The sequence below is a fragment of the Mesocricetus auratus genome, unplaced genomic scaffold, assembly GCF_017639785.1.
Source record: "Mesocricetus auratus isolate SY011 unplaced genomic scaffold, BCM_Maur_2.0 Super-Scaffold_100691, whole genome shotgun sequence".
NCBI lineage: Eukaryota > Metazoa > Chordata > Mammalia > Rodentia > Cricetidae > Mesocricetus > Mesocricetus auratus.
In genome coordinates, this window is record NW_024429267.1 from 39,361,193 (window position 1) to 39,376,464 (window position 15,272).

The 15,272-nt window shown below is 43.9% G+C and overlaps 1 protein-coding gene across 1 annotated transcript in view; it reads left to right on the plus strand.

Annotated features, from left to right (window-relative positions):
• Window positions 1-2,070: 2,070 nt before the first annotated feature.
• Msl2 (MSL complex subunit 2) overlaps window positions 2,071-15,272 on the plus strand; it is a 29,788-nt gene continuing 16,586 nt past the window's right edge. The window contains exon 1 of the mRNA XM_005072018.4: window positions 2,071-2,745. Coding sequence (XP_005072075.1) covers window positions 2,604-2,745 — 142 coding nt within the window. The 5' untranslated portion in view covers window positions 2,071-2,603. The remainder of the gene's footprint in view (window positions 2,746-15,272) is intronic.

The following is a 15,272-nucleotide window of genomic DNA, read 5'->3' on the forward strand; positions in this document are numbered from 1 at the left end:
AAATTGATGCCTGCAGGTAATTCCTTACCTAGTGTGACTGCTCATTTATGCTGCTTGGATGTGAGCAGTGCTGACTAGTTTACCCTTCAAGTTTCTCCTCTGGAGGAGAGCAACCTGTGTGCTGGGGGAGAAGGCCTGAGAGTCCGGAATAAAAATAGAACTGTATAGCGGTTTTAGTTGAAAGTGACCTTAGAAAGAGCTATCATAAAAAGAAAAGGCAGATGGAGCCTTTAATTTGAGCTAATTTTAGAATACATATAGTCTCCCATGTGTGACTACCAAATACATTTTCCACAGCTGTACTTACTCTATTGCTATATAAAATTAGAAAATTATTCTTACTGGTATTATGTTAGGCTTTGTTAAAATAAAAACGAAAACAGAATCTATCTTCAAATGGTAACCTAGATTGTATGGGTTTCCTTGATAATTTATGGGCCAGTCCCTAAAATTAGCACTTTGGTAATCTGTATGTACACTTATGTAAAAGATTTGCACGTCTTAATTTTCACTTTGCAAACGTGTACAGCGTTTATTATGTGCAAAAAAAATATGCTGAAGAGCAATTTCTAATTATGCTACCCAAAAAAGGATTTGTATTTTGAGAGGGGAGACTCAACGCTCAGTTGAGTTTTTATTTATAACCCAGTGTCCTCAGCCCTTCTGCAAAAAAGGGAAAAGCATTTTTTTCCTTTTTTTTTGGTTAAATGTAGCACAACGAAGGATTCGGATTCTCTCGGACGCTTTAGAACGAGACCATACATCGTGAGCTGCGTCCACGCACCAGGGCCGTGTCACTGAGGACCTAAAGGCACAGTGGCTCTAAAACTTGTCGGCCAGCGGCTAGCCTAGGGCGGCCACGCGCTAGGTTCCGGGAGGAAGGCGGCGAGGTGGGGCTGGCGGCCGTGCGAGGCTGCTTCTTCCCACCGCGGGCAGCGAGACGTGGGGAGGCCGCGCTGGGACCCGGGGCCCTCCGCCACACGGCGCGACGGGGACAGCCCATGCGAGGGGACGCCGTGCCCGCTCACCAATTCGCCACCACCCACACAACCTAGGAGAGGGGGTTTGAGAGCGCGTGGGGGAGGGGAGCGCGGGCGGCTCGCACCGAGCATGCTCCGTTCTAGGAGCCGTACGTGGAGAGTCGGCCATGCGCAGTGTGCTCATGTGCGTGTGTGTATGTGTGTGTGTGTGTGTGGGGGGGTGCTGACGGCGGGGCAGGGCGGGGCTGGCGTGAGCGGGCTAATGTGTTTATCCGGTTTTCTGGGTGGGCGGTCAAAGCGCACGCGTAAGGGCGAAAGGCGGTGGGGTCGGGAGGGGGGTTTGCGCATGCGCCGGGCGAGCCGGTAGCTCCGGGAGGGCGTGGAGGGGGCTTTTAGAGGAGAAGCAGGGGAAAAGGGAAGCGGAGGGAAAGGAAGGGCGGGGGGAGGGGTGAGAGCGCGCTGTGCGCATGCGTGCGAGGGCTAGCGACGACGGCGGCGGGGGAGTCTCGGGGATGACAGTGTCTTTGCCCGTTGGGGTAACGGTCGCCGTTACCGGGCGGGCCTGAAGCGCCGCGCTATCCACCACGGCCGGAGCAGCCCCGGCCCAACCGAGCTAGAGCGGCGCGCGGAGTGAGGGTGAGGGCGGCCAGGCGCGAGGGAGGGGCCTGCAGCGGGCCTCGTCGTGCGCGCTGGGCGGCGGCGGCGGCGGCCTGGCGGGGTGAGCTCGCCTAAGCCGCGGCTGGGCAGGCGGCGGCGGCGGCGGTGGCAGTCGCGCTTGGAGGAGTCGTCGGTGCCGTGCTGAAAAGATGGCCGGGCTGTGAGGGGGCGGCGCTTGCGCTGGTGACCCCGAGTGTGCGGCTGAGGAGCGAGGGGCGCCGCCGCTGCCTGCCGGGCCTGTTCCCCGCCCCCTCCTGCCGCCGCGGGCCCGCGCGCACTTCCTCCCGGGCCTCCCTTTCGGGCGGGGGCCTCCCGCCCGCCGCGCCAGGCGCAGCGTGGGCCCCGCGTCCGGCATGGCGAGAACGGCAGCGGCGAGCGCCCGCCGCAGCAGCAGCAGCAGCAGCAGCAGCCACAGCAACCTCCGCCGCCGCGGCTGCTGGCACTAGACCCGGGAAGCCGACGCCTGCGCCGTAGTCCTCGTCGTCCCGCTGCCTCCGCGCCGGCGCTGCGATGGAGTAAGGGCCCCGCGGCCGGAGAGAAGAGTGCCCCGCCTGGACCCCACCGGCTCGGTCCCCGTGCGCGCCAGCTCCATCCGGAGGGGCCTCCGCGGCCGGACATGCTGCTCGAGCGCAGGCCGCCCGCCGAGCCGCGGGGCTAGACCGAGCGCCGATCCCGGCCGGAGCACCCAAGCCGCAGCCGTCTCGCTCGAACTCGAACGCTGGTTGCTCGCTCGCTCTCTCTTCGGTCTGAAAGTCTCAGGGACGGAGGAGGGGCGGCAAGGCCCCATGTGTGGGAGGATTGCTTCAGCTTCACAAACTTGCACGGATTTTCGTTGCCGCTTTGGCCAGTGGTTCTGCTCAGATTTCTTCCGAATAGTTGTAAATTCGCCATTGTTCCCTGGCTGCTTACAAACTTGGATCCGGAATTTCTTTTCAACCGGGAGCCATTTGTGTCGAAGTGTCTGCAATGAACCCGGTGAATGCTACTGCTCTCTACATTTCCGCGAGCCGCCTAGTGCTCAACTACGACCCCGGAGACCCCAAGGCGTTTACAGAGATTAACAGGCTCTTGCCTTACTTCCGACAGTCCCTCTCGTGCTGTGTTTGCGGTGAGACGCTTCTTTATTGTTCCCTTTTTGTTGCTTGTTTTCTAGAGGCCCTTTGGCCGTGGGAACGTGAACGGTTGGCCGGCTCAGTAGTTCTCATTTTAAGCGGTGCCACTGTGCAGTAGTGTACGGTCATTAGTTTTGAAACTCGCCCAGGGACTTTTGCCCGGCCTTTCAGAAAGGCGGAGAACCTTTTCCAGCCACTTTGTAAGGCGGCTTTAACGTTCACAACGGTTTAGTTGGTCTTGACCCGTCTCTCTGGTGGCGGTGTATTTTTAAAGTATAGTTTAAGAGAATTCTTTGACAGCTTCACACGAAGTGGTGATGAGTACCGGGGGTTGAGATGCCAGCAGCAGCATGCGCCTTTTTTTTTGGTTTGTTTTTAAGCCTTTGCTGTAGGAACTGATTGAATACCGCTGTGATTAAATGGGGCCAAACATTGTTAAGACATATACACGTGACCTTTTTTCACCCCTTATTGTGCTGAGCCAGAGACCTCAATGGCCCTGGTTCTACAACAGATGGCTTGAAGGTTAGCGGTGACTTAATGAAGCTGATGACACTCTTTAGTTGGTGGGATTTTTACAGATTAGTTTTGTTCTGTAGTTTTAATATCAGGTGGGTTGGCAGAGTTGCTTTGTCTTTAATTTTAAATGAAAGGCAGGGTCTCACTATATAACTTAGGCTGACTTCGAACTTGTGATTCTTGTGTCTCTGTCCCTGATCGCCGGTATTTCATGCATGCACAACCATGCTCGGTTTCAGAGGATTATTTTTAGATGTTTTTGCTCAAAGGGTAGTAACCCATGTCTGTTGATTACGATGTTTACGAATTCGTAAGAGATGAGAGAAAATGATATTGTCTAATTGGAAAGTGCTTAAAGGGCCGATCATTTGTATTGACTGGGCATATATAATAACTAAGTAGTTGACACTTGAGAAACCTGAACATATATCCTCGGTCTCTCTTGAGGTCGTATAAATCTTTCATCTATTTAAAAAAGCAAAAAGCAAAAATACACAGAGCAGGAAACATTACTACAAATAAAATGGCAACAAGGAAGGTACTGATGATGCACTCCACTTAATGTGCTTATTTGAGGTTCTGTTAATCCACTTGTTCAGTCTGAGTTTAAGACTGGAGACACTTTAAGTGAGGAAGAGTAATTTTTCCATAGTAGTGGCTGAAACACAGAACCAATATTCAAGATTTCATCCAGCATCTTTTGGTATAGCTTAGGGTTAAGTCACTGAGGGGTGCAGAAAGGGTGAAGATTGGAGTTTTGCTGGTCAGGTACTCAGTCCCAAACATTTAGGCCACCAGGTGATTTAGCACTGCTATGATGAGTACAGACAGACTGCTTTATTAGTCATTAGGGCAAATCGCTTCACTGCTTTAGGCCTCAGTGTCTTGCCGTGTAAAATGAGGGCTTAGGGCTAGATTCTGATTTGGCTTTCAGTTGAAATATAACCAAGGAAAGTGTACAGAGAATTTGCAGTCTCACTTTGAATTTTTGGTGGTGCTGGCCCTCAAACGCAGGGCCTGTTGAAGAGCTCTTTGCCTCTGAATTTACTTTATAGAGTGCCTCTAAGATTGAAGTGGCCTTGCTGACCTAACTTCTTTCCTGACACTTCCTCCCTGTTTTTGAGGAGAGTATGTAGATTTGTTGCAGTGGTAAAGTAGGGGAAAGAGGTCAGTAAGGTAGCTGCATGGCCATACTATATCCTGCAGAAACAGCTTTACTGATGAGGCCATTATCAGCTAACACGTGCATGCGTGGTAGGCCCTCTTCTTTCCTAGATGGGTGGATCTTAAGCTCTTCTAGGAAGTGGTGATTTTGGATGGTGCTTAGGTGTTTGGAACTTCAGAATCTTATTTTTTGCATTGTCAAGTGTGGAACCTAGGGCTTTCAACATGCTAGATAAAAATTCTACTGATAACTACATTCCTTATTTTATTTTTCTGAGACAGGATCTCATTGCATATCCTCCTCAAAACTGGGGAACATCCTGCCTCAGCCTTCTGAGTGCAAGGATTCCTGGTGTGTGCTACCACACAAGGTGGGCTTTTAAATTATTTAAAGTAGCTTCATGGTAGTGGTGATCTAATTAATCATGGCATCAATAATTTAAATACCGACTTAAAAAAGGACCCGTTAAATATAAAGCTGTGTCTAAAAGATTATTTTTATGTATGTTTTTTTCTGTGTGTATGTATATTCACCACATGTGTGCTGTGCCTGAGGAGGCCAGAAGAGTGTCTGTCCTCTTGGACTGTGAATTGTCATGTTGGTGCTGAGAGTCATACCCCAGTTCTCTGGAAGAGCAGTCAGTGCTCTTAATAGCTCGGCTATCTCTCTAGCCCCAAAGTATCATCAAAGAAAAGCCTAACTGTAGTCTGTTTATTTTAATGCTCAGTCTTTGGCCACACAATTGAGATTTTTGTTTTTAAGATTTATCACATATGCAGTGTTCTGCCTGCACGCCAGAAGAGGGCACCAGATTGAATTGTAGATGGTTGTGAGCCACTATGTGGTTGCTGGGAATTGAACTCAGGACCCCTGGGAGAGCAGTCAGTGCTCTTAACCTCTGAGCCATCTCTCCAGCCCCACAATTGAGATTTTATGACTGGAACTTTGTGATTATTCTCTTTTGTTTTTGCCTCCTTTCCTTTTCATCTTACAGGAAAGATTTGTGGGTTGCCTTAATGACATATCAGTAATAGGGATACCTGTCTAGGTTTTTCCCCAACCCCCACAAGCCCATGATTATCTAGAGAAAGAGAAAACTATTTGACTTCAGCTCCAGCACTGTTTATCTTGTACCAGGTACAATCTTGTACTTGTTTTTTCTTAGCTCAAAAGCATAAACTCAGTAGTAGTATACATGAGCAGTTTTATTTCATGAGAACAATATGTAAAAGTCAGGTTTATTCTGTTTTGGTGCTGTTAATAGGATGTTTGATCTCAACAGGGCCTCTGATGTTTGGTGTATTCCTTTCTCTGTTTTGTGGTCAGCCCCCCTGCCCCCAACAGTTTCTAGCCAAATAGATGTTTTTACCCTTACAAACATGGTTTTTGAATTTCCTTCTCTTCCGTTCTTCTCCACCCTCTGGAGCTTGACCATAGGATATGTTGTTGACTAGCTGGACTTGAATTTGTGACTTTGCTTCCTCAGTCTTCTGAATACCTGGCACCACAGCCCTGCATACTAGAGCCTGACTTCCTAAGGTGTCTTTTGCCTGAAGATAATACTCATTTTCTGTAATGGTCCCAAAACTCATTAGCTTTCTTCAGTGAATTTTCCCTTGTCCAGCCAGCAAAAAGTTCTCTTTGTCTTCTGAAACTCTGTAACCCTTTGTTCTAGTAGTTATGGCATTTTATAATCCCTTTCAATGCACTCTCTATAATCATCTTAGTTTTCTGGTGTATATAGGAAAGTCCTTGGGGAATATACTGTTATAGTACATTTTTGTGCTGTTCATTTCACTCTTCCTGCCCAGTAACACAGCATATCTTAAACAAAGAGAAAAATGCTGTGAGGGAAGGAAGGGAAGGTACAAGCACTGTGCTTTTGGCTGGTGTGTTTAGTTTTCTTCTTGTCTTGGGGTTTCGTTTCTTTTCTTCCTTTTCCTCTGTCTCTGTCCCTCCCTCTCCCCTCTCCCCCTCTCCCCTCTCCCCCTCTCCCCCTCTCCCCTCTCCCCCTCTCCCCCTCTCCCTCTCTCTCCCTCTCTCTCCCTCTCTCTCCCTCTCTCTCCCTCTCTCTCCCTCTCTCTCCCTCTCTCTCCCTCTCTCTCCCTCTCTCTCCCTCTCTCTCCCTCTCTCTCCCTCTCTCTCCCTCTCTCTCCCTCTCTCTCCCTCTCTCTCCCTCTCTCTCCCTCTCTCTCCCTCTCCTTCTCCCTCTCATTTTTTCAAGACAGGCTTTCTCTGTGTGTAGTCTTGGCTGCCCTGGAATGCTGTAGACCAGGCTGGACTTGAATGCAGAGAGATCTGCCTGCCTCTGCTTGGGATTAAAGACTTGCCTGGTTGAGTTTCTGTTGCTGTGAAGAGACACCGTGACTACAGCAACTCTTACAAAGGGAAGTATTTAATTGCGGCTGGATTACAGGTTCAGAGGGTTAGTCCATTATTGTCATGGTAGGAAGCATGGCCTCTCAGACACGGTACGGGAGAAGTGGCTGAGAGTTCTGCATCTGGATTGGCAGGCAGCCTTTATCTGTTTTTTTTTTCCTCTTAAATTTGAGTTATGTGTTGTGGGCTTATATATTTTTTATTTTATCTGTATGTGTCCAAGTGTGTGTATATGCACCAGGGGTGTGCAGGTGCCCTAGGAGGTCAGAAAGGATATTGGATCCTGTATGCTGGTAACTGAACTCCAGTTTCTTTCAAGAATAACAGGTGCTTTTAACTGGAGAGCTCTCTCCAACTCCTTTGGTGGGCGTTCATTCCTCTTTTATTCTTTTTCTGTTTTGAGATAGACAGGATCTCACTTGTAGCCCTAGCTGACCTTGAATTTGTGTAGACCAGGCTGGCCTCTCCCTCTGTCTCCAGAGTGCTGGGATTAAAAGCGTGTGCCACCCTGCTTAGCTGTAGTGGCTTTAAAAAGTCAACGTTAAAAAAAATATATTTTATCCGTGTTAGTGTTTTGCCTGCATTCATGTTTGTATACCTAATATGTACTCTTGGAGACGAGAATGTGTTCTTGGATCTCTTGCCACTGAAGTTACAGATGGTTATGAGCTGCCATGTGAGTGTTACCTGCTTAACTATCTCTTTAGTCCTGTCTTAAAACTTTTAACAAACGAGAACAAGCCAGGTGGTGGTGGTGCATGCCTTTAATTCCAGCACTTGGGAAAGCAGAAGCAGGTGAATCTCTGTAAGTTCAAGGCCAGCCTGGCCTACAGAGCTAGTTCCAGAACAGTAAAGGTAACACAGAGAAACCCTGTCTCAAAAACGAAAAACAGCAACAGCAACAAAAAGAACGAAAACAATCTCCTGCAAGTCTTGGGCTGGTACATACTAGGTGCTTGTTGACATACCACGTAAATTTTCTTTTTGAGATTTATTTTTCTTATGTGTATGGATGTTTTGACAGCAGCATGTATATCTGTACTGTGTGCATTCAGTGTCTGCTGAGGCCAGGAGAGGGCATTAGATCCTCTGGAACAGAGCCCCCATGTGGGTGCTGGGAATCAAACCTGGTTCCTCTGAAGAGCAGTCAGTGCTCTCAACTGAGCTATTTCTTTGGCCCCAGGGTGCTTAATATCCCATGATGAAGGAAGAACCTACACACTCAGGTCAGTTATTAAATGTGGAATATTCACTAGATTACATTCATGATCATTGTTCTTTGAAGTGTGAATTAGCAATGTTGCTATTTCTTTCCTGGTTGTTTTGTATATTTAAAGAGAAATACTATTCTTTCTAGAACAGGAAATGGCTAAAACAGTAACTGAGTACTGTTTTTAAGTGTCTGCTCTAAGGTCTTATTTTAAGTGTTAGCTTGGCTTTATTGGGTAGTTGAAAAATTTTTTTTTTGTAAATTGATGCAGTATGATGTGTGGATTTTAGGTTTTTGTAAAGTCAGTCATCAGATGGTACAAGTTTGATAAACAGAGTCAAATTAGACTGTTAGAACTTGAAATGATTGTGGAGATAATTGTAGTCCTATAAAATATTAGGTCAGATTTCTACTATGGTGCATAAATAGTGTCCTGGTATTTTAATGAGTCTAGAAACAAAGTGGTTTGGGCTACCTTTTACGTATCATAATTCTTACTAAACAGTAAGGGCCTAGAGTGAGATTAGTATTTTCCACTGACATAGTACGACACAATGACCAGTGGCTTTTGTTTTTGTATGTTCTAAGGACTTTAAAAAATGTTTATTAGTCTGAGTGTCTGAGGTGTGTGCATGAAGGTGGAAGGACAGCTTTGTGGGGTGGCTCTCCGGCGGGTCTTACTTGATTTGGTCACTCTTGTACCTCTATATGTGACTGCTGTCAGGAAATATTTGTTGAATGTATGAGTACTTGGATCATTTAAAAGAGACCTTTTCATCACCATTAACATAGGAAGGATGTGTTCTGAGGATGAAAAATACCTCTGAAAGGTGAACAGGTTTAGCTTTATGAAAGATTACTTTGATTTTGCTTATTTTTTCATTGTTGGCAAAATCTATGGTGGACTCACATTGGATTTAATAGAGTGATGATGTTGATCTGTTTGGGGTTTAGAGTTCTGATTCTCTTTGGGCAGAAATACTTTGCTTTGTGCCAGAGCAAACTAACTTATAAAGACCAGAGGTCTTCTGATGTGTGTTTTGAACATACTACCATGAGTGACTTATTTTATAATTTATTTCTTTTAGAAAGAAGCTAAATTAAAGGCCATCTGAATAATTAGTTGTATAAGTATTATATTAACATTTTGTATTTATCCTTTTTCTTAAACATGAATTGTTTTGAGAATTAGTGTGTTACTCTCATTGAGTCTGGTGGCATATGACTAATTCCCATACTTAGGAAGTGGAAACAGGAGGATTCAGAGTTGGAGAGTAACTTAGACTATATAGACTCAATAGAAACAACAAAAACCCATGGACCTGGGATGTTGCTCTGTGGTAGAGTGCTTACTTGGCATGTGCACATTCCTGGGTTTGATTCTCTAGCATCACAAAAGGAAATAAACAAATGTTCACTCTCCGTCTTTGTCATGTTCGTGTCCCCCTCTCCCCTGTCTGTCTGCCTCCCCTGGTTGTCTATCTCTCTAGTCCTGAGATTATAGGTGGTCCCAGCTTTTTATGTAGGTTCTGGAGAATAAACTCAGGTCCTTATGTTTGCACAGCAAGCACTCCACTGAGTGATTCATCTCCCCAGTTCTACTTTGCTTTTATAAAATAAAAAATTAAATATTTATTTCGCATATGTGCTTTACATGTCTGCATGTATGAGAGAGTTGATTCTCTCCTTCCACCATGTGGGTGAGTCCTAGGGGTCATACTCAGACTCCTAGTCTTGCCAGCAAGTGCTTTTACCTGCTCACCAAGCCATCTTGCTAGCCCTGTGTGGGTGAATCTGCCTGTGTTGCATACTTAATATAAATGGATCATACTGTCTTTTTTTGTGTCTGGCTTATTTTACTTGGCATATTGTCCTTAGATTCCTCAAAGTCATGTCATATGACTTTATTTCTCTTTTTAAGGCTGAGTAGTAATTCTGTTGTGTATATGTATTTTGTTTATCCATTTGTCCATACATGGGCATTTGTGTTGCTTCCGCCTCTTGGCCATTTCAAACAGTGTTATTATGAACAAAGGCATATAAATACCTCAAGTATTGGTTCTGTCCTGTTTGTCATTTACTTTCCACAGTTTCAGTTATCTATAGTCAACCACAGCCTAAAAATGTCAAAGAAAAATTCTGAAAAACCAAAAAAACCAAAAACCACCACCAACAAAACTAAGCATTAAATTGGTCTTTGTGCTGTCTCACTCTGTTTTTGTTTTGTCAAGACAGGGTTTACCTGAGTAGCCCTGGCTGTCCTGTCTTGTAGACCAAGGCTGGCCTTGAACTCAGAGAGATTCACCCAGCCTCTGCCTCCCTGGTGCTGGCATTAAAGGTGTGCTCCACCACTGCCAGCTACTGTTGCCTTCTTCCTACCTTGGATAGATAGACCTTTTGTGTTTACTTTGCATATGCTAACAACCCTGTAGTACTTGGTGGTGTTGATGATTAAACTCATCATGGGAGATTTTTTGCACCACAGTGCTTATGTTCTGGTAGCCCTTACTGTACTTAACAATGATGCTAGCAATTTGGATTTTCCCAAGAAAAGCACTAGAAAGTATTTCCTTTAAGTGAAAAGTCAAAGTCTTCAACTTAAAGTGAAAAAAAAAAAAAAGGAGGGTTGTGTAAAGGTGTTTTTTAAAATCATTTATTTTTTGAGACAAGTATCACTATGTAGCTGGCTGGCTTGTAAATTGCTATGGACAGACAAGGCTGGCCTGGAATTCACATTGTCTGCCTCCTTTTAAGTGCACATGTCAGATCTTGGAATATAGGCTCCAAGAATAAGGGAGAACTAAATTATATCAATGTGCGTTTTTTTTTCCTTTTATTTTTTTTTCTCTAGAAAGGGTTTCTTTCTGTAGCCTTTGCTGTCTTCTGAATTTGAGATCAGCCTTTGCCTTCAGATTAAAGGCTGGGATTAAAGGCAAGTGCCAGCGCACCCAGCTCTGTTGCTTTTTAAAAATATAGTTTGTATTAAATTTTGTTCTTTGTGACTATCAGCTGGTTTTTAAATTAATGTTTTTTGTTAGTTTTTTAATGAACTTCTTTACATGTGGTTTTATAATCTCATTACCAGTATTCATGGGTTCTATTTTATGAATAATGTATACAACATTATTCTGGGTTTGTTATAATAGTCATTGTAAAGGCTATAAGAGGAATACTCACGGTGGTTTTAGTTTGCATCTCTGATGCTTTATGAAGTTGAACATTTCTTCATAAACATTGGCTATTGTGTGTATCATCTGTCATTTTTATATAGAAAATATTTCATTCATTGTATCTGATAATCTGATGTTTTAGATGCTGAGATAGATGAATAAGACTAATGAAAACAGCCCCATGTTGTATTGCCCAGTGTTAACAGAGAGGACATTAAGTAAGCAAGAAGTTATTGGATAAAAACTGGCTTGCCATACCAAACTTTAAAAAAAATTACTAGTTTAACATGTATGAGTGTTTCACTCACAGGTATATCTCTGCACCTTGTATGTGACTGATGCCCTCAGAGGTCAGAAGAGGGCATTGATTACCTGGAACTGGAGTTAGGGACCTCATTGGGTGTTAGGAATCAAATCCGGGTCCTCAAGAACAAGAAGTGCTCTTAACTGCTGAGCCACTTCTCAAGCCCCCAACATGAAACTTCTGGGCTAACATTTTTACATATTTAGCACTTTGAGAAAGCAGCCGCAGAAGCTTTCTCCCCTCAAAATAATGTTCCTGTATAAATCTGTTAAAGCAGTGTTTGTTGGGTTTACTAGTGTCTTCCCACCTTTTTGGGAGTTAAGTACAACTCTCTTTCTTTTCTTTTCTTGTCTTGTTTTAGTTTTTCAACACAGGGTTTCTCTGTGTATCCTTGGCTGTCCCAGAACTTGCTCTGTATACCAGACTGGCCTTGAACTCAGAGATACGCCTGCTTCTACCTCCTGAGTGCTGGGATTAAAGACATGCACCACCACTGCCTGGCCACAACTGTTTCTGGTCTGAGAATAATTCTTAAAAAAAAAAATTCCATTTTTGATGTGTGCCTGGTGCTCTTAGAGGCCAAAAGAAGGGTTAGATCCTCTGGAGCTGGAACTATAGATTGTGAGCTGTGTGTCATGTGAGTACTGGGAGTCAAACCCTGGTTCTCTGTAAAAGCAGCCAGAGTTCTCATTGTTTTTAATTGCTGAGCCATCTCTCCCTACCTCCTCCCATTCTTTAGGGATCATTTTATTTTGTAGTTTGGTATACTTTTTTCATTTCAGGACTATTAAAACTGACTGATTAAGAAATCTTTTTATAGTTTTCCTGTCTAGTATTTTAAAAGTTACTTTAACCATAGTTTATACTACTTGTGTATATTGTGCAAGATGAAATTGCCTTTGGGAAAGGATTTCCTGAGTGGATTGCCCTGTTAAATAGGGACCTTTTAAGAAGCCTTGATGTTAAGCTGAGGGACCTGTATCACCTATTAGACTTGCTCCCTTCCCTACTCACCATGTGCTGTATAGACCATCTGAATCTAATCCTGAGCCTTCAGATATGTGGAATTATTTTTCATTTTAATCATCTTGATGGAGAGACATATTTCCAGATTATTTGCATTTGAGGAAAATATTTGGGACCAGTTAACAAAAATTCTGTTTCCGAAAAGGTTAATTTGGGTTTGAAGTTTTACATGTTTAGGGAGAGATTCAGTCAGGAAAGGATGACAGATGTACCCATTTTAGAGACCTGCAGAAGGAATAGTGGGAGAAGGAAAAATATGAACAGCATGCAGTAATGGGAAGGAAATTACATTCTACACATAACATTTTAAGTGCTGTTATACTTCGGCTTGGTTGTGCTTATCATATGAGTAGGGTAAATGAGAAAATTATAAACATGTTATCAGTAGTACTTTCACATAGTATGTATTTGATAAAAAATTTTACTGAGTTCTGTTGAAGAATTGTCAGAGTCTGGTAGTTTAATACATATCATGGGAAAAATGGTCAAAGGTAATTCAGTTGATATTGGAAATGAAGGAAGGAAGATCTTTGACTTTGGGGGAGACATTAGGTAGACCAGGTTTCAAATCCACGAGGACATTCCAATTAAAAGTATTGAGAGATCCAGGTGCAGTTGTGCACACTTGTAGTCTCAGCTACTGGGGAGGCTGAAAGACAGGAGAGTCATCACTTGAGGCCAGGAGTTTGGGACCAGCTTGGGCCACATACAGACTATCTTATAAAAACACTTAGAATGTAGGGCATATGGAGGAGTTGAGTTGGAGGGTGCTTGCTTAGCATGTGAGAAGACTTTGATTCGATCCTTTGTGGAACTCTTGCCTTGAAAGACAAAAATAAGTTTAGAGATTTGAGCATTGTGTTACTGAAGGCTGAGAGAGAGCGGTCTGATGGCTTGGAAGTGGCTGGAGCTAAGGTTAGGAGTTAAGACTGAAGTGTGAATCTTGCATGACAGCACACATCTTTAATTCCAGCACTCAGGAGGTAGGTCTACACAGTGAGACCCTGTCTCAGGAAAAAACAAAGTTGTATAGTCAAAAATCTTGAGTGCAATGCCAGCCTGGTCTACAGAGCAAGTTCCAGGACAGCCAGGGCTATGTATAGAAAAGGCCCCCTTCTTGACAATAGGAGTATGTCTTCTCTTGTTTGTCCTTAACTCACACTAGGCCTTTGTTGCCACACTGTAACCAGACATTTCTCTCCTTCCTACCTATTCCCATATACCCAGAGGCCACTTTCCAAATAACTGACTAGGAGGTTTAATATTACTTATATGGTTGGCTAATAGCTCAGGCTTGTTACTAACTCTTAGTTAACCCATGTTCCTTATTTACATTCGGCCATGTGGTAGTACCTTTATTAGCATAGCACGTTCATCTCTTGCTCCCTCTGTGTCTGGCTGGCAACTCCTCTCTGTCCTTCTCTTTCCCATCATCCTTAGTTGGTTGCCCTGTTTATACTGCCTAGCTGGCTATTAGCCAGTCAGCATTTATTAAACCAGTTAGAGCGACAGATCTTTACAGTGTACAAGAGGATTGTTCCAGAGCATTTCCCCCTTTTTGTCAAATTAAAAAGATAGTAAAACTATATACAACAAAATAGTTATTAAGTAAGAATTACAGAAACGCTATCTAATCCATTTACATTTGGTAAAATTAGAGGAAAATATTCCATTTATCTTTGTGAGTCCAAAGTTTTGTACCTAATTTATCTTTTGTCATAGCTAAAGAAACCATAACTATCTAGTCTTTACTTCCATCAGACCCCAGAAGGGTGAAATGTTACCTATTGATGGGGACATCTTGCTACCTGGACAGTCACCCAAAGTTCCTCTACATTGGGGTATCCAACTCTGGCCTACAGGCCTAGCATGTCTGTGAAGCAGGGAATTTTGAAGGACTGTCCTACCTTGTCTTGGCAAAGTTCAGCAGTCGCCTTTCTTGTGTCCTGCTGGTCGAATTTGGACAGTAATTGTCAGCAATTGGGGCAAGGGCAGTTTCCTTGCCCATGTGGCCAGCTTTTGCCATAAAGAAAACAAACTTCATACAGAGTTTGTTTGATGCCCACCATCTTCTCCAAAGTAGATTGGTGCTACCAGGAGCAGATGTGTCTCACAGTGATGAAAAGACTTACTTAGGTAATTAAACATACTAAATGTCATATTCTGTAGGTCTTTGAAGTGTTTGAAGACCATTTATACAAAATATCTGTGCATGACCTTGAAAACTTACTTACCTAACATGACCATAAGTTTGATTAATGTGGATGACTATCAATCTGCATTTCCTGATCACACAGTACATTTTTTTTTTTTTTTTTGGTTTTACGAGACAGGGTTTCTCTGTTTTGGAGGCTGTTGGTCCAGCCTGGCCTCGAACTCAAGAGATCCGCCTGCCTCTGCCTCCTGAGTGCTGGGATTAAAGGCATGCGCCACCAATGCCCGGCCACACATTACATTCTTAAATGAGCTGCACAAAAAGTAGAAATATAGACAGCCGGGCGGTGGTGGCGCATGCCTTTAATCCCAGCACTCGGGAGGCAGAGGCAGGGGATCTCTGTGAGTTCGAGGCCGGGCTGGACCAACAGCCTCCAAAACAATACAGAGAAACCCTGTCTCAAAAAAAAAAAAAAAAAAAAAAAGAAAAGAAGAAATACAGACAATATAACAAAATTAACTTTAAACTTCTCTCAGCAAACCAAAATCCAAACCAATGTAAAATATGTAAGATTATAGTTGTTTTTTGGATTAAA